Raw genomic sequence first — 24,077 nt, forward strand, 5'->3', positions numbered from 1 at the left:
CCTCGGGCCCGTGCTCTGCAGCGGGAGAGGCCACCGCAATGAGAAGCCTGCACACCGCAACGAGAAGTGGCCCTTGCTCTCCGCAACTAGAGAATGCCTGTGTGCAGTAACAAAGACCCGATGCAGACAAAAATAAATAAATAATTTTTTAAAAAATGAAGATGCAATAAACATTTATTAACATATTCACAATATATTGCTAAAGTAAAGAAAGAATACTACCAGGAGCATACACTATATGGTACCTTTTTAGAATAAAAGAATAAATATCTATGCATTTAGCATAGAAAAAATACATGTACTAGTTGGATATATACAAAAATGTAACCAAGAATAGTTTATCAGAGAATATTCCACTGAAGGCATATTTTAACTTATTGTTTAAATTACAGTGATTAAAATTCAGTGTGTGCTGCATTCTTTTGAAATCTCTCCTTATTACTGGTGATTAAAGGCACCCCCCTCTATCTTCTATTTCTACTAGGTCGGGTCCTAGTGGAAAGGGCATCTCTGGGACCAGGCCCACTAACCTGACCTTCAGGCAGAAAATGTCCCAATATAAAAATGTATCTCAGTCACCAATACTATCAGCCACATAAAATTTTAATCCAACTTAAAAAAAAAGAATGTGTTAGGAAGACCAGTTGATATATATATATATATATATATATATATATATATATATATATATATATATATATATATATATAATGCTCCCCTTCTCTCAGAAAGCCAAAGGCTTAGCCCCATTCCCGTGGTTCTTTCCCACAGTACCTCATGTCTCCAAACTTCTTGCTGATGGCCGTCCCAACGTTGCTGAAAGCTGCAGTTGCCTTCTGCCCTGCGTGACTCAGAGTTTCATGTGTTTTCTTGTAGCTAGAAATAAAACAGAGAAAGATAATATCATGATTTCCCATAAAACATTCATCATACTTCTCTCTCCTGACTTTGAAAATTCTCTTTCCAAGCCAGATTTAGGAAGATGATCCACAGAAGTAATTGTTTCTATTCATTGTTTGGGGAGGATGGGTTGGTGGCCGCTCATCAGAGGGAAACTCAGACCATTAAATCTGAATTCAGGAAAAATATACATATATAAGTCCAGATCTGAATGTGCAGATCTTTAATCACAAATAGTGGAACTGCTCTGAGAGTAGAGAATTATTCTTAAAGAGATGTATTAACTCTATGAAGTGACAATGAAAGCTCTAGCCATCAATGGTAACATGAATTAGAAAATGTATATTTCAAAGGGAAATTTAAGCTTTTACTGCTTATGTGGGTAAAAGTAACCATAAAATGGCAAAATAGAACTAGTTACTTAATTTTCAAATACTCAGAGCTGGGAATAAGAAGGGTGCATAATCTTAATATAGTTACTTTTTTTAAAACAGTTTTAGGACTATAGTACTGCAATTATCTGTTCACAAACCTATGTCCCCACAAGGCTGACTCCCTGAGGGCAAGGAAGCCATTCATCTTTGTGTCCCCAGTATGTGGCAGAGGGATACAGGGGAAACTTAATAAATATTAGAGGAATGAATCAATGATCAAAGAGGAAGCTCCTCTGTAGCTCTGAACTAGGAGTCACGACAGTAAGAACAATGCAGTGTGATGGATTATAGAGAGAGAATGGACGGACCTGACAGGAGGTTATAAGTGACAAATGGAACAAGACGAATAAATTGGTTTAAGGTTTTGAGCATGGTGACAGGAAAGGCGGTGGTGTATCCACTGGGCTAGGAAATTTCTAAGTGTTAACTAATAAAGTAGAAAACAAAAGGCACCTAACCTGAGGGAATAAAAAGAAATCAGCCGAAAGTTTTGTACACCATTTCACAGTATATGTAAGTCAAGTCATTATGCTATACAGCTTAAACTTATACAGTGTTGTATGTATTATATTTAATTTAATATATCTCAATAAAACTGAAACAAACCAAACCAAAAAGTGTTCAACTGACTTTTAAAAAATAAACAAGTTCTTTTTTTTTTAACATCTTTATTGGAGTATAATTGCTTTACAATGGTGTGTTAGTTTCTGCTTTATAACAAAGAGAATCAGCTCTACATATACATATATCCCCATATCTCCTCCCTCTTGTGTCTCCTTCCCACCCTCCCTATCCCACCCCTCTAGGTGGTCACAAAGCACCGAGCTGATCTCCCTGTGCTATGCGGCTGCTATGTGGCTGCTTCCCACTAAACTATAAACTAATTCTTATAATGCACATACCATCTTCTTCCCATATATATTGCTCCCAGGTAAGTTCCCCCAAAGCTCCTTGCTTAGCCTAGAACACTTGCATGCATATGGTACATCTAAGAAGACTATGTCCTGTGACATTCATTGTGTAGGAACTTCCGTTATCCCTCCCACCCTTCCACTTCCCACAAATCATCCGGCCCTAAATATACTATCAGACTCTACACAAATGCTTTAAAACATGCTCCTTGGTCTTCCTTGGGACTGAAATCACTTTATTAACATGGTATTCTATTATTCTTTTTTTGTTAGCAGGAAGGAATGAGTCTGATATTATCAGCACCGTATGTTATTTATTTACACAATGCCTGCTTTTCAGGAAGTGTAAAAATCAAGTATTATCTAGATGATATAACCAAACCAAATATTCATTTACTAAACAGACATTTTCTAGGGAATAGGGAAAGACTGACAGGAAAAAGGGTCAAAGCAGAATTTGGTGAACGGGAGGTAATTTGTCTCTGGGGAGAGGTATGTGATTAGGGGAGGTGGACCCCAGACGGCTCTGGGTCAAGCAGCAAATGAGAAGTGGGAAAATGAAAGAAAGGAACAGCTTTTAGAACGTTTGCTTAATTTTGTTCGCTGCCAAGTTACAAAAATATCAGTTATTCAAATTACAACTTTCTTTTTACATTTTACTATAGGATGTTAGGTTTTAATTATGGCGGGAGAATATTTTTGATCATGTGAAATCATGGAATTGCAGGCAGATTACACATAAAATAAAATATTAATCTCTAACTTCTTATTAGTGATAAGGCAGTTAATATAGCACTAAATGTGGACCAGAAATAAAAACCTCAATCATTATTACAAGAATTCAGGAGATGTGATCTTGAAATGGCACATGCTGAGAATTCTTCAGAAGAAACATGCTACTAAACAGGTTCCCAAAGCAGTGTCCTGATGGTTGGATTAACTAGGCGTAGAGATAGACTTTAAAACAAAGATTTAAAGGTAGTAGTTTTAGCCTTAAAAACAAAAGGATTTATTTACAAATAAACAAAGAAAAATGTGGAATTGCTATTCCAGTTATATTTTTAGGATGCTGACAAAGTTTTCACAAAGTAGTAACCCGGCCATGAAATCAGATCTGTAGAGGGAACTCCCTGACGGTCCAGTGGCTACGATTCTGTGCTTTCACTGCCGAGGGCGTGGGTTCGATCCCTGGTTGGGGAACTAAGATCCCACAAGCTGCACAGCATGGCCCAAAAAACCCCCAAAAATCAGATCTATGGAAAATGGGCTGTAAAACATGAAATCCATACATGATGGAAGTGAGGAAGACACTATATTATACACAGATGAAACACGGTCTTGCACCATGGACTGGAATTTAGAATTAGGCTCAGTTCTAATTAGCAAGGAAAATGTTTCCCTATGCAAAAGTTTCTCAGGCATATTGGTGAGGAAATAATCCATTAAATAACCCAAAGAGGAGACTTTGTATCTTCTCTTCCCTTCTATTCCTTTCACACTCCATAGTCAACCCATCAAGAGGCCCTGCTAGTTCAGCCCTCCAAATAGATCTCGAATCTGTCTACTGTCTCACCACCTCTACTCGTCTCTGCCTTAGTTCAATTCACCATCATCACTCACCTAGGGTCTTGGCCAAGTGAGTGTCAGAGGAACAGAGTTGGGTTCTGGGGGGAAATGGGCACAGAAGAGGGAATCAAGGAAGGCCAAGGGAAGACAGTCAATCAGGTATCCACTCAGTACTGCATCTGTAAGGCCTGAAAGGTGACTCAAGGGAAAAGTAAAAAAGTACTCTGTCACACTGTGGTCTTTGCATGAGGTTGGGACTGGGTACCAGTTAGAGAATTCCTTCTTGTGTTGGTCCTGCATTTCTTTCAGGAATTTCTTGCAATTAAAGCAAATATTTAATTTACTTGTAAACTTTCCACGTAGTTTAACTTTTATATATTTGAGAATGCTTTGAATTTTGAGGTAAGAAGTGACTTTTGAACACTTTGTGTGTGTGTGTGTGTGAGACATTCTAAATTTAATGGCTTCATTTAAAAATAGCTGGTCAGGGAGAAGTACAGTTAGCCCGCCGTGTCTGTGGGTTCTGCATCTGCGCCTTCAACCAACCACAGACGGAAAACGTTCAGGAAAAAAATTCCAGGAAGTTCTAAAAAGCAAAACTTGAATTTGCCATCAGTAGGTAACTATTTCCATAGCATTTACACTGTATTTACAACTATTTACACTGCATTAGGTAGCATAAGTAATCTAGAGATGATTTCATGTGTATGGGAGGATGCATATAGGTCATGCAAATACTACACCATTTTATATAAGGGACTCGAGCATGCATGGATTTTGGTATCTTCATGGGTCCTGGGACAAAACCCCCGCAGATACCTAGGGGTGACTCTACATATAGTAAGCAATAAGTGTTAGCACATTATGTTTTAAAAACGCTTCTGTATCAAAATGTGAGAGGTGTTTACAGGCATCTGACTACTTTAGTGAGGTATTAGGGGCATTTAAGTCCTCACCATGAAAAATGCATCTCTATATCTATGTGAAATTTCAAAGTTAAAATTCAAACATATGGATAGCTCAATGGAGTGTTAAAAGATTTTAGGGACTGTTAACTCTATTTCTGGGAATTATAAAATGTTAAATCTGAAAGGCACTAGAGCCCGATCCCTTAAGACTACTTGATGAAACTAGATGAAGACTAGATGATGAAACTGAGGCCCAGAAGAACTGAGTGACTCTTTAATGACAGAGGTAGGGTTAGAGTAGGCAGTGTGCCTGCCTTCCATCAGAGTGTCTTGTTGCCTAGGAGATGACAAGGGTGAATTAGATCAACTCCAGTGTTTGTGGAGAGAAATAATAATACTATATTTCGAGAAATTTTAAAATGCACATTTTCTACCCACACTTTTAGGCCTCTTCCCCTAGGCTAACCACTACATTTCTTGAAAACAATTAGTAGTCCTTATATACATTACTTAGAGACCAATAATTGAGGACAAGAGATTTCTAGGGGTTAGGCAATGAGAGAGGGTTATACATGGGGAAGTGAGCTCCAGGAACAAAATAACTAGGGAATCCATGAGAAATAGGTCAGCAGGCTCAGAGCATTTAAAAGCTCCAAGGAGTACCACACACATTACAGCCTAAGTGAAGGGTCCCTCTGGAGTTGTGCACTGCACAGACCCTGTACCTTATGGTGCATCCCAACTGGGCTTGATCTTAAAACTGAATAAGTAATATACATCCTCATCCACAGGCTAGGAGCCTGTGTCTTGAAACAATGCTCTTCTGTCAGGCCACAGATAACCCCCAAGGAAGTCGGTGTATTTGCATTTTACTCCCTTTACTGTGCCATGAAATTCTGTACATAGTTTGTACTACTAATACTGAAAACTGTTTTTTCAACTCTATCACATAAAATTATGTTCAACAGTATTCAAATAATGAAAAACAATTTAAATACTAACATTCTGATTGACTTGACAACCTTATAATTTAAATGGAAGTGGTATTTAGCAGTTTACATTACTAGCATCTCTTATTTTAAGCTAAAGATAAATTATACCATTGCTGAGTTCCATAATTGATAGAGCGGACAACTAACACATTTTCCTTAAATAAAAATCAAGTGTTAAGATATCCTCAGGGACTTCCCTGGTGGCACAGTGGTTAAGAATCCGCCTGACAATGCAGGGGACACGGGCTCGAGCCCTGGTCTGGGAAGATCCCACATGCCACAGAGCAACTAAGCACATGTGCCACAACTACTGGGCCTGCGCCCTAGAGCCTGCAAGCCACAACTACTGAGCCTGTGTGCCACAACTACTGAAGCCCGTGCTCCTAGAGCCCGTGCTCCGCAGCAAGAGAAGTCACTGCAATGAGAAGCCCGTGCACCGCAACGAAGAGTAGACCCCACTCGCCACAACTATAGAAAGCCTGCGCGCAACGACGGAGACCCAACGCAGCCATAAATAAACAAACAAACAAATAAATAAATAAATAAATTTACTGAAAAGAAAAAAGATATCCTCAGGTTGCTGTCAATTGTGCACTGGGAGGCAAGAAAATTGGGAGTATTTGCTTCAAGAAGTCTGTGTTGGGTGCCTCTCCTCAGGGTTCCCATAATCCCCTCTGCACAGCTCTTTGCAAACATCCTCCCAATGTGCTGCAGTCACGGTTTTTAAACCTCTCTCTGGGACTCGCCTGAACTTCCTGAGGGCAGAACCACGTCTTTTTCATCATCACTGTATCCCCAGTGCCTGAATCAAGTACAGCAAGAGTCACGTGAGTCTCCTCTGGATTCTGGAGGCTGGGATGCCCCAGCCTCAGCTACAGGTGCAGAGTCAGGACTTGGCAGTGCGAAGTTTCTAACTCTGGAGAAGAGCCACAGCGACCTTAAGGTGAGTGAGGGCAATTCTGCCTTGCGTGCTCTAAAGCAATCCAGCTAACAGTAGCTTTGGAGGAACCTGCACTTCCCAACAAGGCTCGAATATGGTCCAGTGTTGAACCTTTCTTTGGCACAAGTTTAACTGTGATACGCAAATGGCAGCTCACATTTATTAAGCACTTTGTATGCGTTAACCTATTGAAGATGCATTTTGTTTGCTTGTTTGGAGTACAAGTAATCTTCCTCTTTTCTAATGAAAGTCAACAGAAAAATAGGCTTTACTTTTCAGAGATTCAGTTTGGCTGGAATGGATAGCTTCCCCCTTCCCAGCTTTACTGAGGTATAACTGACGAAACAAAATTGTGAGATATTGGATTTGATATACATATACACTGTGAAAGGACTCTTTTCCTTCTAGTAAATTAACATACCCATCACCTCACATACGTGTGTGTGTGTGTGTGTGTGTGTGTGTGTGTGTGTGTAGATGAGAACATTTAAGTTCTACTGTCTTAGCAATTTCAATTATACAATACAGTGTTACCAACTATAGTCATGATATTATACATTAGATCCTCAGACCTTATTCATCTTATAACTGAAAGTATGTATTCTTACCAACCTCTCCCTATTTCACCCATACGCCCACCTCTAGCAACCATCCTTGAACTCTGTTTCCAAGAGTTTGACGTTTATTTAGATTCCACATATAAGTAATACCATGCAGTATCTGTCCTTCTCTGACTTACTTCACTTAGGATAATGCCCTCAAGGTCCATCCATGTTGTTGCAAACAGCAGGATTTCTTTCTTTCTCATGGCTGAATAATATTCCATTGCATTCGTGTGTGTGTGTGAGTGTGTGTGTGTGTGTGTGTGTGAGTGTGTGTGTGTGCGCACGCACGCACACCTTTAAGGAATGGGTAGCATTTAACTGCTAGAACAGGTGAGCTGTTTGGCCAGCACACCAACAAGGGGCTCTTCAGTAGTGTGGGGTAAGGTTCTCTGCAAGCCAAATAAAAGGCATTCTGTTGACTTTCCACGCAGATTCCTCTTCATGTCTTACAGATTTGAAAGTCAGTGTTAATAATCAAAAGGAGAAAGCGTGTCATCTTCTAACATGTTCTGACTTAAAGCATTTTTCTACACACGGATCGAAGAAAAAAATTTTAATTCAATAGTCTTCTTACAAGAAGATATCTTATAGCCCAAATCTGTTTTCTATTATGGAATTTAAAAGAGAGCATTACTTGAACAGTTGCATATGCGGCATTTCACCAAAGACACAAAAACTAGGCTTCGTTTCTTCCAAAGCTTCCCTAAACACACTATCAAAACATAGATTTGCCACTTGAATCTAGAAAAGCAGAACCTACTTCCTGCCTTGTGTGATACGATGAAAGCCAAAAGGTAAGAAGAATGAACGACCATGTGAGAGATGCGCTACGTGGTCTTTTAAAATTAGGTCTTTAATCTTCACTGGCGCTTCTGAACCCAATGGTGCCACAACAGGCTCCTCATAAAAAGAGATGATAATCTTTACTGACCATAATAAGCTGGAAGTCTTAGAAGCACAAAGCAAAGAGTAAATAAATCATAAATTGAGCTTCAATTTTCAAGCACTGTGCTTTTTTTTTTTTTTAATGCTGAATGTTAGTTTTACTCCTCTGTATATAGGATGAAGTTATTAAGTTTTCTGAAAAGATGGAATGGTTTAAATTCCATTCCACAACCTTATCCCCTTTGTAGACCTGCCATTTGTTCTATGATACAACTCAGTGTTTATTGGTGGGCAATTTCACAGGTTAGCAAAGGCTGAACACTCACTAAAATGCAGCATATCAGTTTTAACAGCCCACCACGACATCAAGCTTACAAATTCCTTTTCCTTCTGTTTCCAGAAGAGATTCAATTTCTCCTCCAGTGGTCTCCCCACCTCTTCACCCCAAAGCCGCCCACCTCCCCCATGCTTCCTTGAAGCCTAAAAACATTAAAAAGCTTCAAAGGATGAGGGTGGGGGGAATTTTTTGTGAGTGTTCTTAGATTCTCCAAAATCAGGGCAAATAAAAAACTATGACAAAAACAGCAGCAAAGACAAACCCAGGGACACAGATAGCCTCTTGACCTACTACTGTATGGTTATCTTTCTATAAAGGAGATAATTTCAGTCTGCGGTGTAGTTATTCCTACTCATCTGGTCCTATTCTAATTTGAATCCTACCACAGACTAAAATATGCCAAGATCTTTCATTAACATATCACAGATTTTCTTTTCATTATAAATCAAACTAAATAGGTCATGATTGCTTAATCAGTATGCAAAGTATTGCCTCTGGGATACCTGCAATACTCTGACAGCTGAGATTCTTTTTGGTGCTTTGAAATCTAATTCTATCCAATCTAACCTTACCCCAGTTCATCATTCCCCCACATCAAAATTTCATTGTATGAGGTACAGATATTGTTCTAGAATGGGTATCATGGACACTAATAGCAGGGATTTAAATATTCAAGGGAAAAATAGATTCTGCTTTTCTGTCTGCCCCCCCTCCCCCCAACATATGATTAAGACTTTTCCCTTTCCCTCAGCAGCCAAGATGCTCTCCTGAAATTATGCTGCTGATAGACTCATGCCTCCCTCTTAAGAAAGAGATTTATTCTTCTTTACAAAGGAAAGTTCACATCATTCCTAAAGGTTAGTGAGTCCACGATCATCTGTATTTATTAACTAATCTCTGAGGAAATCTCATCTAGGTCTGCAGCTTTCAATGCATCAATATGTAGATGACTCTCAAATGTCCATTTCCATCCCTGACTTTTCCTCCGAGTTGCCCTCTCAATATATCAACTTATTTATCTACTGGACATCTCAGACTGCGCACAGCCAAAGCAGAATTCTTGGGTGTCCTCACCAGACCTGTTTCCTAGAAGAGCAAACAGGCCTACAAAGTATCAGACACTGTTCTGCGCTCATTGAATCCTCACTACCTATGATAGGTACTAATACGATCTCATTTCGTGGAGGCAGGGGACCTAGATTTCAAACCAGGCAATTGGTTGGAGTCCGCAGCCCACCAGCTTAACCACAATGCTAAATCCCCACTGTTGTAACCAGTCTCGGTATTCACCCAGTAGCCCAAGTCAGAGACCTAATGTCACATTTGATCCCTCTATTTCCCTCAACCCCCCACATCCAAACCACTGGGAAGTCCCATTGGGTCGACCTCCAGATCCTGTCCCCTCTCTGCTCATGACTCTCCATCACGACAACCTGGGCCACTGCAACAGACTTATAAATGATTTTCTGGTTTCCATTCCTGCCTCTTCACAATCAATATTACACAAACCAACCAGAACGTTCTTTTTAAAAGGTGAATTAGAACAAGTCACTTCCTGCTGCAAATTCTCCAACGGCATCCAAAGCTCTTGGAATAAAATCCTCACTCCTCGCCTTGGCCTGGGAGGCCCCAGAGGCTCTGACCTCAAGCTCCTCTCACTACACTCCAGACACAGCCCTTTCCTCTGCTTCCTGAAACCTGTAAAGCTAGGTCTTGCCTCAGTGTCCTTGTGGCAATTTTTTCCTCAGCCTAAAAGCTCTTCCCCAGATCCTCACAAGGTCATATCTTTCTGTCATTCAGGTCTCAGCTCAAAGAAACCTCCCAGGACAGGATTTCCCTGTCAGGGACCCATCAAAGCAGCTTCCACCCTCTCCGGCAAGTCACTCTCTAGTACCTCAACCTATGCTGTCTTCATCATAGCGTCCCGACAGATCCTCATTTGTTTGCTGCTTGTTTCATGCCCTTTTCCCTTTCAACATTCATAGATTAGGAACTTTGTCCATCTTGTTGAATCCTGTATCCTGAGGGCTTAGATTAGCCCCTGGGTAATAATGCCTAATAGCAGACACTCACTAACACTTGTTGGGTAAACAAACTGTCAGGACCCCCCTAACAGCTTTCTATTGCCTGTGGATAAAGAATAACTCTGTTATAAACAGATGCCACAAGCCCCGGCCCCTTCTCCCCACCATCTCAACAAGCCTAAGTAATTGGATGGATTTTCCTTAGGAGAAGGAGTCTTCTCTGCCAGCCTCAACCAGGCTGTGCCTGTGCGTCCCCCAGGACGTCCCTCCTGCCCGCCATGGCCGGATTAAACTCCAAATCATCCTCCAGAGTTCTGCTTAGACATCTTACTCAAAAAAGCTTCCCTGAGACCCCAGGCAAGGTTCCATCCCCTGCTTTACGTCCCCTACAATACCCTGGATTTGCCGTTACAACCCTGTCACACTTAGCTTTTAACCGGTTACTTGTAAAAACTTGTAAAATAAACAAAAACAAAACTGTTTTCCTGACCACGACTTTAAACTCGATAACCCCAGGGAATAACTCTGTTCTACTCATTCAACAAAAAGCTTGATACTAAGTGTACTGCCTGACTATAAAACCAATTGGTTTTTTCAAACGTGGGAAAACAAGAAACTATACATTCTCCAGTGTGCAAAGAGGCTACGAGCCTTCCTTGAACTTGCCTGCTCTAATTCCATGTCTCAGGAAACCATGACCCATTCCCCTCACTCCCCCCGCCGCCTGCCCTGGCAGACCCAGAACAAACTGGCCACATCCTCTGCTCAGATATTCGCTGCTCCCTCCCTCCTCTCAGCAACAGAAGAGCCAGAATTGCCCTCCCTCCATTGGGTTCTCTTATCCTTGCAGTATGGTCAGGGAGCCCAAGCAGAAAGATCCTGCCTGGTTCTGACACCCCAGAAGGAAGTTCAGATCAAGTGACAAGAAAGCCCAGACCTGGATTAAATACAGAGGCCACCAGACCCAGGGAATTAGAGATGGCTCGGCCTCACCCTATCAGGGCCATTAATTGGTATAGGCCACCAAAGTGCAAAGACAAAAAGCAAAACTACTGACAGATAAGCTCATTTAGTTTAGTGCCTAAAATCCAGCTATCCTGAATTTTCAAGAGATTGTTCATATGGTGTTGGCGAGATATATATATATATATATTTTTTTTTCTTTTGTGGTACGCGGGCCTCTCACTTCTGTGGTCTCTCCCGTTGCGGAGCACAGGCTCCGGACGCGCAGGCCCAGCGGCCACGGCTCACGGGCCCAGCCGCTCCGCGGCATGTGGGATCTTCCCAGACCGGGGCACGAACCCGTGTCCCCTGCATCGGCAGGCGGACTCTCAACCACTGCGCCACCAGGGAAGCCCGATATATATTTTTTAAATTGATAAACATCAGTGTGTAGTTTCTTATCTTCTTCCAAATCATCAGGTTGGGGAAGGTTGGTTAACCTCTGGAGAGACACTGATGGGCTCCCTGGCTCCATCCTGCCCTACTCTGGACTGTGTCCTTACCCTTTCTGGATGAGCCCACGGGGTGCACATGCACAGATGCAGATAGAATTGCTAGGCTTTTAGAGCTGGAGAGAACATTCCCCTTTACATGGACACTAAGGGAACCACAGTGTGGAGACGTCAGGCTCCTCTTAGATCTAACTCCTCATGCAAAGGGTATCTTCGCTAAGGTCTTAGATCTTAGTTCTCAGTAACCAGCAGGCAAAGTTGGCCCCCAGCCAAACTGAAATAATTGCTCTCTATCATGGCTACCTTTTCTTACTACCAGGCCCCTCTACACCTGGGAGAAAAGTACCAGCAAAGAGAAAAATTGTTTCCCACTTAGATACTAGCAATGTAATATCTTTACCTTCCAAGGAGGAATACTAGGGAAGAAAATGCATAACACAAAGACAAAAATTTCTTGATGGTGGAATCTGGGGTCAAGGGATAGGAAGCTTCTGTGGTTTCTCCATCGGCCCCCAGCTCCCAACACACAAAAGGAAGCACAATCGCATTATGATGCGGGCACCTTCTTCGCTTTGGCACAAGACCCCCTGGCAAGCAAAATATTTTAAATCATTAGAGAAGTACCACAATAGTTAAATATTTCACATAGTTTAAAAAGTAACGCCATGAAAGCATGATTGTAGAATACCCAAACCTATTCTGTACCTTGCCTAACATCAGACAGGAAGATAACGGCAAAGCTGAAAAACATTTCTGTTGGTCTAAGTAAGAAAAACTTGCTTCTCCTGTGTTTCTCCTTTACTCTCACATTACTATCAGACTCACAATACTTCTGACATCAGCTATGGGGGCGTTTTCACACACAAAGCAATTCTGTGACACCAGCTGGGCGTCCTACAATTTAACTCAATTCTGACACTATCTACCTGGAGATCGAGTCAGATCCCACAGGTTAAGGGCTCAGCCCCACAAGACTGCCCCCCACTCACCTCACTCCAGATGCCAATCGCAAGTCCAGATTATCACCAGTGCTTCTGACCAGTGGGCTATAAATCAGAGGTTCCCACAACCTCCTCCTTGAGTTCAATTAATTTGCTAGAGTGCCTCACAGAACTCAGGAAAACAGGTTTCTTACTGGGTTACCGATTTATTGTAAAAATGATATGATAAAAGATACAGATGTACAACCAGATGGAAGAGGCATGTGGGGATGGGTACCGAGCTTCCATTCTCTCTCCTGGCACGCCACCCTCCCGGCACCTCCATGTGTTCAGCAACCCTAAAGCTCTCCAAACCCCATATTTTTGAGATTTCTATGGAAGTTTCATCATGTAGGCATGATAGATCACTTCCAGCTCCTTTTCCCTCTCTAGAGAACGGGGGTGTGGGACTGACAGTTCCAAGCTTCTAATAATGGCTTGGTCTTTCTGGTGACCAGCCCTCATCCAGGAGTCCACCAAAAGTCACCTCATTAGAACCAAGGATACTGCTATCACCCAGGAAATTCCAAGGGATCTAGGAACTCTGTGTCAGGAACAAGGGTCAAAATGCAAATGTTAGAACAAAAGATGCTCCTGGTGTAGGAAATTATAAGGGTTTTGGGAGCTCTGTGCCAGAAACCAGGGGCAGAAACCAATATATTCTATCATTTCATGAGGCCTTAACCCAGTTCTAACATTCCCTAGAGTAGTGGGGATAAAAGCACACCCCCAAACATGAGAGGTACAAACTTTTCTTTTCATGTAAATGGACCAAAAGTCTGTACAGTTTTTAAAGCTGTCAACCATTTTTGATAGTAACTCAAAATATGCACTGAATGCCAAGTATTCTGAGGATTTAGAATTTTATGAAAAAACATAAGGAAAAAGTATATATTTAACAAATGTTAAAAAATATATATATATATAATGAAGAGAAAGAACTTTAAACTGTACAACTCCATAAAAGTAGTCTAAGTGAAAACAGAGTGTTGGTGAACAAAGTTTTATTTCATGAAGCTACTTTATAGAGTCTGCATCATGCAACATATTAATGATTGTTCATATTTCCTTATTTTACTTCTGGAGGAAATATTTTTCCCTAGCCACCAGTATGAAATCAGCCTCATGGGGAAAAAAACTGAAGAGGCAAGAGAGCAGGCTGAGTGAATTTTTTTTAAGAAAAACATATACTTACGCCGTAGTGGTCTGCACGTCATGCCAGCTTCTGCTGAAGTTCTGTTTTAATTCATTCATCAAGTTCAGGCCGAGTTTTTGTTTTATCTCAACCAGACGCCTTTCTTTCGCTGATAAAACTTGTCGTAATGTTGTAATTTCGTCTTCTAGCTACAGGTAGGAGGGGAAATGGTGGGGAAAGAGGTCAGACCAGCTGAAACACACACGGGTGCCCTCGGTGCTCCAAAGCAGCCTCTGCGCCCTCTTGTTTACATAGCCCGGTGCGTGGCCTTAGCAAACACGTCCTGTAGAGAAGACCGTCTAATATTTAAAAATGAAAGTAGATTTTTTTAGCTTTAATAATTCTAAAAGAAATCACTACTCCTTGTAAAAAATTCACTCATACAGGGGCTTCCCTGGTGGCGCAGTGGACACGGGTTCGTGCCCTGGTCCGGGAAGATCCCACGTGCCACAGAGCGCCTGGGCCCGTGAGCCGTGGCCACTGGGCCTGCGCGTCCAGAGCCTGTGCTCCGCAACGGGAGAGGCCACAACAGTGAGAAGCCCACGTACTGCAAAAAAAAAAAAAAAAAAATTCACTCATACAGCAAAATGTAAAGAAAATAAAAATCATGTGTAATCTACTAGGAAACAGCCACTGCTTAATTTTTTTGGTTTCTCATCATCCAAACGTTTTTCTAAAATTATACATAGATATAATTTTTGAAAAGACTGTTTTTGTAGTCTATGCCTAACAAGTTCTTTTAAAGTGTTATTAGTCAGTGTTGTTTATTTTTTGCCAACCATACCTAGCATATGTTGTGGTTTGCCAAGGTGGTGCCTCAGGAGAGAATGAACAAGGGAGGAGAGGATGTATGCAAGGGAGTGATTTGTATTGATTTTTCTTTTTAACAATCTTAATTGACATGTAGTTAACATACAATAAACTGTACACACATAAAGCGTCCAATCTGTAAGTTTTGATATATGTATACTCCTTTGAAGTCATCGCCTTAATCAACATAGTAAAGAAATCATCACCTCCAAAAGTTTTCTGGTTCTTCTTTGTTAATTCCTCCCTCCCTTTTCTCTTCCCTCACCCAGGCAGTCACTGATCTTTCACTGGAGTTTAGTTTGTATTTTCTGGAATTTAATATAAATTGAACTATACAGTATGAACTCATTCTTGCCTGACTTTGTTCACTCAATATAATAATTTGAAATCATTTGATTCATCCATGTTGCTGCATCATCAATGGCTTTTCCTTTTTTTCTGCAGAGTAGTACTCCATTGTATGGATCTACCACAGTTTGTTTTCTATTCAACTACTGAAGGATATTTGGGTTTGGCTAATGCAACTAAAGCTACTATTAACATTCATGTAGAAGTCTTTGTACTGATGTATCTCCTGTTTCCCCTGTGTTAGCAGAACAGTAAATCTCTCCAGCATCATAAAACTGCTCTTGGACACTATGGAAAAGAGTATGGAGATTCTTTTAAAAATTACAAATAGAACTCTCATATGATCCAGGAATTCCACTTCTGAGGATTTATCCAAAGAAAATAAAAACACTAGCTCAGAAAAGATACATGTACCCCCCACATGTTCATTGCAGCATTATTAACAATAGCTAAGATATGGAAATAACCTAAATGTCCATTGATAGATAAATGGATAAAGAAGATATTTTACATACACACACATACACACACACACACACATACAGAAATATTATTCAGCCATTTTAAAACGAAGGAAATCTTGCCATTTAAAACATGAATGGACCTTGAAGGCAATATGCTAAGTAAAAGAAGTCAGACAGAGAAAGACAAATACCATATGACTGTATGATCTCATTTATATGTGGAATCTTAAAAAAACCACCAACCCCACAGATAAAGAGAATAGACTGGTGGTTGCCAGAGGCAAGGGAGGGGGGTGGGTGAAATGGGTGAAGGGGATCAAAAGGTATAAACTTCCTGTTATAAAATAAATAAGTCATGAAAAACTTGCTCTTGCAAATCTAATTTCTAACAAAGGAGTTCTGTAAAATACCCAGATTTTAGAGAGCATTGCTATATTTTGTGAAAATAATTTTGAACCTCCTCAAAGTCTTTGATTCCAGTTATCATACTTTATTCTATTGTCACACTCTGTAACATATTGCCCTGGTAATATTGCTTAAATTTACATCTTGGTTTTCTGAAAAGTATAAATATTTGTGACTTTCTTTGTGAAGCCAGAAGAGAATCAATAGTACTCCCTTAGTATCCCACATGCACAGAGGTAAAAAAAAAAAAAAAGTGCCTGACACTTTACGAGATTATTATTTTTTTTAATGGAGATCTGTGTCTCATTTACATTCTAAGTGTCACTCTACTTCTGACCACAAGGAGCATCACTAACCCTGTCAGTCATCTTGCAAATGTGTTCCTTGGGTCACCAGAGACGTAGCTGCTAAAAAACACATCTCAACAATGACAGTTACCTTTGCAAAAATTAGTCCTTTTTATTAGAGCAAGGAAGATTTTACCGCAATGGTGAACAGACAAAAATAGCATTGTAAACCTTCATATTCACAAAAAATCACTTAAGCAAAACAGGTAGAAATACTGAATCAAGCATCTTAAATAATCTAGTAGAAAAGAACAATATCTTGGAGCTTTTAATATCAGCAAAATGTCCTAGTAATCTAACATTATCCATTTTTTTTATGGTTATGGAACATTTCTTGTATGTTCATGGAAATCTTTCTGAAATGAATTTCACCTTCCATAAACATGTTATAATCAATAGCACCCTGTCTTTTCTTGATGAGCAAGAGTCTTCAGTATGCAGACATATACTCATTACTGCAAAAGGAGTGTACGTAGGGACCACCAAAGGGGATTATGTTTTTAGTCTTTCCATTAAATGAGAACATACTGTCATTTATTTATTTTTTTTTTTTGGCGGTACGCAGGGCTCTCACTGTTGTGGCCTCTCCCGTTGCGGAGCACAGGCTCCGGACGCGCAGGTCCAGCGGCCATGGCTCATGGGCCCAGCCGCTCCGTGGCATGTGGGATCTTCCCAGACCGGGGCACGAACCCGTGTCCCCTGCATCGGCAGGCGGACTCTGAACCACTGCGCCACCAGGGAAGCCCAGACACTGTCATTTTAAAGTCAAACCCTTCTATCGTTTTGTTCTCATGTTATATTCCACTTTTTCATCTTTGTCAATGTGTTCTTCTGCATTTAGTTTGCTGCCTAAGATTTCTCAAGGTTGTATCTCTATCTCTTTTACCATAGAAAATATGTGGGCTTCATTTCAGCCTTTTATTCTGTATTAGAAAGACCTTTTTGGCTTTCTTTCAGTTTGGGTGACTGAAATGACTAGGAATCTGGTTTTGTACATATATCAGGTATTACTGTAGTTTCCAACTTGTAACAAAATTAATGGGAAGTTTTTTAACTTGCAAAAAGAAATTAAAGATGTAGAGAAGAAGAAAGAGGTTTAAACAACTTGGTATTCTCAATCTTATATCTATGGAACCCCAGAAATTTATTCAAAACTATGGGGGACAGTAAGATATTTTTAGTTATTTGGGGGTGGGAGGAGTGGGTAAAGTATTCACAATTTCCTAATGAAATCCACAATCCCAAAAAGTGATAGAAACATTGAAGTGACCAATTTACCAAACAACATCCTAAAGAAAGATAAAATTCCACACCTAATAATTTAAAAATCGAAGCATACATTAAAAGGCATTTGTAGAGAAAAAACTTCTAATGATGGAAACATGAACTCAGTTACTCTGTTGGGTCTATTATCAGGTTCTGTAATGAAAGTCTCACCATTTCAATAAAATGTAAGGCTCACACTTCTTAAAGCTTTCATTTATTTATCAGTGATCTAAATATATGCCAAAATATCTATGAAGCAAAACCCAGAGGGTGAAAAAACAGATAATCTTAAATTACATTAACATGCCAGACTGAAAATGGCCAATCTCATCTCTCTCAGCAGAGCAGAGAGTCCTGACACAGCAGAAAGGCCTTTAATCACAAATGGTTTAAATGACAATCCTGGTGAGATTCATTCACTTATTTGACTAATGAGAATTTTTGGCCTAGTTACACCAGTGGTTCTCAATTTCAGTTTATATAAAAGTCACTCAGAGAGCACATTTAAAATACAGATTCCAGAAGTAGGCCACTTTTAATGCCCTAAGATTCTGATATCTCAAATTTGGTGAGGCCAGCCTACATATATTTTTTAACAAGCACCCCCAGTTATTCTGATGCAGGTAGTATGCAAATTCTACATTGTAAGTACCTCTGTAGCCATATCAAATTCGTTTTGGAATGAGCTGGAGTGCAGGTAAACCATCAATTAAAGTATTTAAGATATCCTTTCCCCTTTAATTTTAAATTAATCATATCTTCACTAGAAACTGATAGTCTGGTTCTTTGGTTTCTTGACCCCTTAGAAGATATATTTTTTTTTTTTTTTGTGGTACGCGGGCCTCTCACCGTTGTGGCCTCTCCCATTGCGGAGCACAGGCTCTGGACCCGCAGGCTCAGCGGCCATGGCTCACGGGCCCAGCCACTCCGCAGCATGTGGGATCTTCCCGGACCGGGGCACGAACCCGCGTCCCCTGCATCGGCAGGCGGACTCCCAACCACTGCGCCACCAGGGAAGCCCAGAAGATCTTCTTATAGGATAAATATTTATGCACAAGATTAGATATTTCAACTTGATTACTCAGATATGAATGAATAGGAATGAAAGTGTTGGTGAGGATGTGGAGAAATTGAAACCCTTGTTCATTGCTGGTGGGAATGAAAAATGGTTCAGCCACTGCGGAAAACAGTCTCTCAGTTTCTCAAAAAGTTAAACATGGAATTACCATATGACACAGCACTCCTGCTCCTAGGCATATTCTCCAAAGAATTGAGAACAGGTACTCAAATAAATACATGTATATGCATGCTCAAAACAGCACTACTCACAATAGCCAAAAGGTGAAAACAACCCAAATATTCATCAAAGGACGAATGGATAAACAAATTGCCGTATATACATAAAATGGAATATTATTCAGTGGTAAAAATGAATGAAGTACTGATATAAGCTACAACACAGGTGAACCTCAAAAACACTAGGCTAAGTGAAATAAAGCCAGCCACTAAAGGTCACATACTGTATGATTCCATTTACATGAAATATCTAATCCATAGAGACAGAATGCAGGCTGATGGCTGCAGAGAAGAAAGAGAAATGGGAAGCAACTGCTTAGCGGGTATGGGGTTCCCTTTTGGGACAATTAAAATGTTTTGGGGCTGGACAGAGGTGGTAGTTACACAACACTGTAAATTTCTAAATGCCATTGAATGGTTCAATTTAAAATAATTTCATGTTATGCCAATTTATTTCAATAAAAAAATGAAAAAAATTATAAATTAAGTAATGAGTTAGCTTCAATATGAAATTTATACTAGAAGATTGAAAACTTACTTTTCTATTTAATCTGCTATATTACATAAAATATCTAACTTAAATCCAGAAAAAGAAATACTTTTATAAACTATTAAGTATCAGTATGATGTTTAGGAGTAAGAGCATTTGGTCTCTTGTACACACTGCTTCAAGTCCTGCCACTTCTCCTGGTTTACTCCTGCCTTGGCTAAGAATATGGAAGAATTCAAATTCAAATTCAAATAATATCTGGGAGGGTGTGACAGGCCATCGGGTGCCCAGACATTTGGTCAAACATTATTCTGGGTGTGTCTGTGAGGGTTAGTCTGCATGAGATTAACATTTGAATTGGCAGACTGAGTAAAGCAGGTTGCTCTCCCCAAGTGGGTGGGCCTCATCTAATCAGTTGAAGACCTATATAGAACAAAAAGGCTGACCCTCCCTTGAGTAAAAGGGAACTCTATCTGCCTGTCTGCTTTTGAGATGGGCCACTGTTTTGTCTTGTTGTTGTTTGTTTTTTTGTTTTTTCCTGCCTTCAGATTCAAACTGTAACATTGGCTCTTCCTAGGCCTTCAGACTGGAGCTACACAATCAGCTAAGTCCTTATAATAAATCTCTTTCTATATACATATATATATATCCTATTGGTTCTGCTTCTCTGCAGAACCCTGATTAACACAGAGGGGTGTTACAATAAGACAGTATTGGTTGTGAAGACTTTAGTTGTTCACTAGCTCAGTCCAGAAAAAATGAAAGTCTTGAAGGAAAAAAAACTGAGAGAGGAAGGAAGAGCTTAGGGCACTTCTTTGGAAAGGCTAAGAGACGGGTGGCTTGAGGGCACTGTGTGCTTTTCTTGGGGAACGACACACTGAGCAACAGCCACTGTCTATTTGATGATGCTGTCTGGTATTTTTCCTACTCCTATTAATGCCCATTTTTCTTGAGTCATTTTATCTAGGGGACATTGGCAGTACCTGATTGTTATATAATCATAAATTTATGGTTCTAATGCTAACACTTCATCCTTTTCAAAAGGCAAGCCACATTACAGAATACTGAGCATCAAATGCAGCTTAGCGAAATGAAAGTGGGAGTGGGGGGGGGACCTTGAAGATGGCGGAAGAGTAAGACGCGGAGATCGCCTTCCTCCCCACGGATACACCAGAAATACATCCACACGTGGAACAACTCCTACAGAACTCCTACTGAAGGCTGGCAGAAGACCTCAGACCTCCCAAAAGGCAAGAAACTCCCCACGTAACTGGGTAGGGCAAAAGAAAAAACAGAGACAAAAGAATAAGGACGGCACCTGCACCAGTGGGAGGGAGCTGTGAAGGAGGAAAAGTTTCCACACACTAGGAAGCCCCTCCGCGGGCGGAGACTGCGGGAGGCAGAGGGGGGAGTATCGGGACCGCGGAGTAGTGCACAGCGACGGGTGCGGAGGGCAAAGCGGGGAGATTCCTGCACAGACGATCGGTGCTGACCGGCACTCACCAGCCCGAGTGGCTTGTCTGCTCACCCGCCGGGGCAGGCGGGGCTGCGAGCTGAGGCTCGGGTTTTGGTTTTGGACGGAGCTCAGGGAGAGGACTGGGGTTGGCGGCTTGAACATAGCCTGAAGGGGTTAGTGCACCACGACTAGCCGGGAGGGAGTTCGGGGAAAAGCCTGCACCGGCCGAAGAGGCAAGAGACTTTTTCTTCCCTCTTTGTTTCCTGGTGCGCGAGGAGAGGGGTTTAAGAGCGCTGCTTAAAGGAACTCCAGAGACGGGCGCGAGCCGCGGCTAAAAGCGCGAACCCCAGAGACGGGCGCGAGCCGCGGCTGAGGGCGCGAGCCCCCCGAGACGGGCGCGAGCCGCGGCTGAAAGCGCAAACCCCAGAGACGGGCGCGAGCCGCGGCTAAAACCGCGGACCCCAGAGACGGGCGGGAGACGCTAAGGCTGCTGCTGCCGCCACTAAGGGGCCTGTGTGCGAGCACAGGTCACTCTCCACACCCCTCTTCCGCGGAGCCTGTGCAGCCCGCCACTGCCAGGTTCCCGGGATCCAGGGACAACTTCCCCGGGAGTACGCACGACGGGTCTCGGGCTGGTGCAACATCACGCCGGCCTCTGCCGCAACGTCACGCTGCCTCTGCAGCCGCAGGCCCGCCCCGCACGTAGTGCCCCTCCTACCCCCATCCCCCAACCCCCGGCCTGAGTGAGCCGGAGGCCCCGAATCAGCGGCTCCTTTAACCCCGTCCTGTCTGAGCGAAAAAACAGACGCCCTCCAGCGACCTACACGCAGAGGCAGGGCCAAATCCAAAGCTGAGCTCCTGTGAGCTGTGAGAACAAAGAAGAGAAAGGGAAATCTCTCCCAGCAGCCACAGAAGCAGCGGATTAAAGCTCCACAATCAACTTGATATACCCTGCATCTGTGGAATACCTGAATAGACAAGGAATGATCCCAAATTGAAGAGGTGGAATTTAGGAGCGAGATCTATGATTTTTTTCCCTTTTCCTCTTTTTGTGAATGTGTACGTGTATGCTTCTGTGTGAGATCCTGTCTGTATACTCTTGCTTCCACCATTTGTCCTAGGGCTCTATCCGTCCATGACTTTTTTTTAAAAATTCTTTTTCTTAATAATTAAGTTTAATTGTAATAACTTTATTATACTTTACCTTCGTTCTTTCTTTCTTTCCTTCCTTCCTTCCCTCCTTTAGACAACGAATCACCCCAAATTGAGGAGGTGGTCTCAGGGAGCAGGATTTATGATTTTTCCCCCTTTACCTCTTTTTGTGAAGGTGTATGTGTATGCTTCTGTGTAAGATTTTTTCTGTATAGCTTTGCTTCCAACATTTGTCCTAAGGTTCTATCCGTCCCTTTTTTTTTTTTTTTTCTAAATATTTTTTAATTCAATAACTATATTATACTTTATTTTATTTTTACTGTATCATCTTTCTTTCTGTCTTTTTTCCTTCTTTCCCTCCTTCCTTCCTTCCTCCCTCCCTCCCTCCCTCCCTCCTTTCTTTCCTTCTTTGCTTCTTTCTTCCTTCCTTCCTTTCCTCCTTTCCTTCTTTCTTTACTCATACTTCTACTAATTCTCCCTACTTTTTCTCCCTTTTATTCTGAGCTGTGTGGATGAAAGGCTCTTGGTGCTCCAGCCAGGAGTCAGGGCTCTGCCTCTGAGGTAGGAGAGCCAACTTCAGGACACTGGTCAACAAGAGACCTCCCAGCTCCACATAATATTAAACGGTGGAAATATCCCAGAGACCTCCATCTTAACACCAGCACCCAGCTTCACTCAACGACCAGCAAGCCACAGTGCTGGACAACCTATGCCAAACAACTAGCAAAACAGGAACACAACCCCACCCATTAGCAGAGAGGCTGCCTAAAATCATAATAAGGCCACAGACACCCCAAAACACACCACCAGACGTGAACCTGCCCACTAGAGAGACAAGATCCAGCCTCATCCAGCACAACACAGGCACTAGTCCCCTCCACCAGGAAGCCTACACAACCCACTGAAACAACCTTAGCCACTGGAGACAGACATCAAAAACAACGGGAACTACGAACCTGCAGCCTGCAAAAAGGAGACCCCAAACACAGTAAGATAAGCAAAATGAGAAGACAGAAAAACACACAGCAGATGAAGGAGCAAGATAAAAACCCACCAGACCTAACAAATGAAGAGGAAATAGGCAATCTACCTGAAAAAGAATTCAGAATAATGATAGTAAGGATGATCCGAAATCTTGGAAGTAGAATGGACAAAATGCAAGAAACAGTTAACAAGGACCTACAAGAACTAAAGATGAAACAAGCAACGATGAACAATGCAATAAATGAAATTAAAATCACTCTAGATAGGATCAATAGCAGAATAACTGAGGCAGAAGAACGGATAAGTGACCTGGAAGATAAAGTAGTGGAAATAACTACTGCAGAGCAGAATAAAGAAAACAGAATGAAAAGAACTGAGGACAGTCTCAGAGACCTCTGGGACAACATGAAACGCACCAACATTCGAATTATAGGGGTTCCAGAAGAAGAAGAAAGAAAGAAAGGGACTGAGAAAATATTTGAAGAGATTATAGTTGAAAACTTCCCTAATACGGGAAAGGAAATAGTTAATCAAGTCCAGGAAGCACAGAGGGTCCCATACAGGATAAATACAAGGAGAAACACGCCAAGACACATATTAATCAAACTGTCAAAAATTAAATACAAAGAAAGCATATTAAAAGCAGCAAGGGAAAAACAACAAATAACACACAAGGGAATCCCCATAAGGTTAACAGCTGATCTCTCAGCAGAAACCCTACAAGCCAGAAGGGAGTGGCAGGACATACTGAAAGTGATGAAGGAGAATAGCCTGCAACCAAGACTACTCTACCCAGCAAGGATCTCATTCACATTTGATGGAGAAATTAAAACCTTTACAGACAAGCAAAAGCTGAGAGAGTTCAGCACCACCAAACCAGCTTTACAACAAATGCTAAAGGAACTTCTCTAGACACGAAACACAAGAG

The 24,077-nt window shown here is 41.5% G+C and overlaps 1 protein-coding gene across 4 annotated transcripts in view; it reads right to left on the reverse strand.

The window, feature by feature from the left end:
* The window catches only part of TPD52L1 (TPD52 like 1), a 107,232-nt gene that overhangs the window by 12,878 nt on the left and 70,277 nt on the right, over positions 1-24,077 (reverse strand). For all 4 annotated transcript variants that reach the window (XM_032651893.1, XM_032651892.1, XM_032651891.1 and 1 more), the window contains exons 3-4: positions 14,132-14,280; positions 775-876 (exon numbers count right to left, since the gene is read on the reverse strand). In XM_032651893.1, coding sequence (XP_032507784.1) covers positions 775-876; positions 14,132-14,280 — 251 coding nt within the window. The remainder of the gene's footprint in view (positions 1-774; positions 877-14,131; positions 14,281-24,077) is intronic.

This window comes from Phocoena sinus, chromosome 12, assembly GCF_008692025.1.
Source record: "Phocoena sinus isolate mPhoSin1 chromosome 12, mPhoSin1.pri, whole genome shotgun sequence".
Taxonomy (NCBI): domain Eukaryota; kingdom Metazoa; phylum Chordata; class Mammalia; order Artiodactyla; family Phocoenidae; genus Phocoena; species Phocoena sinus.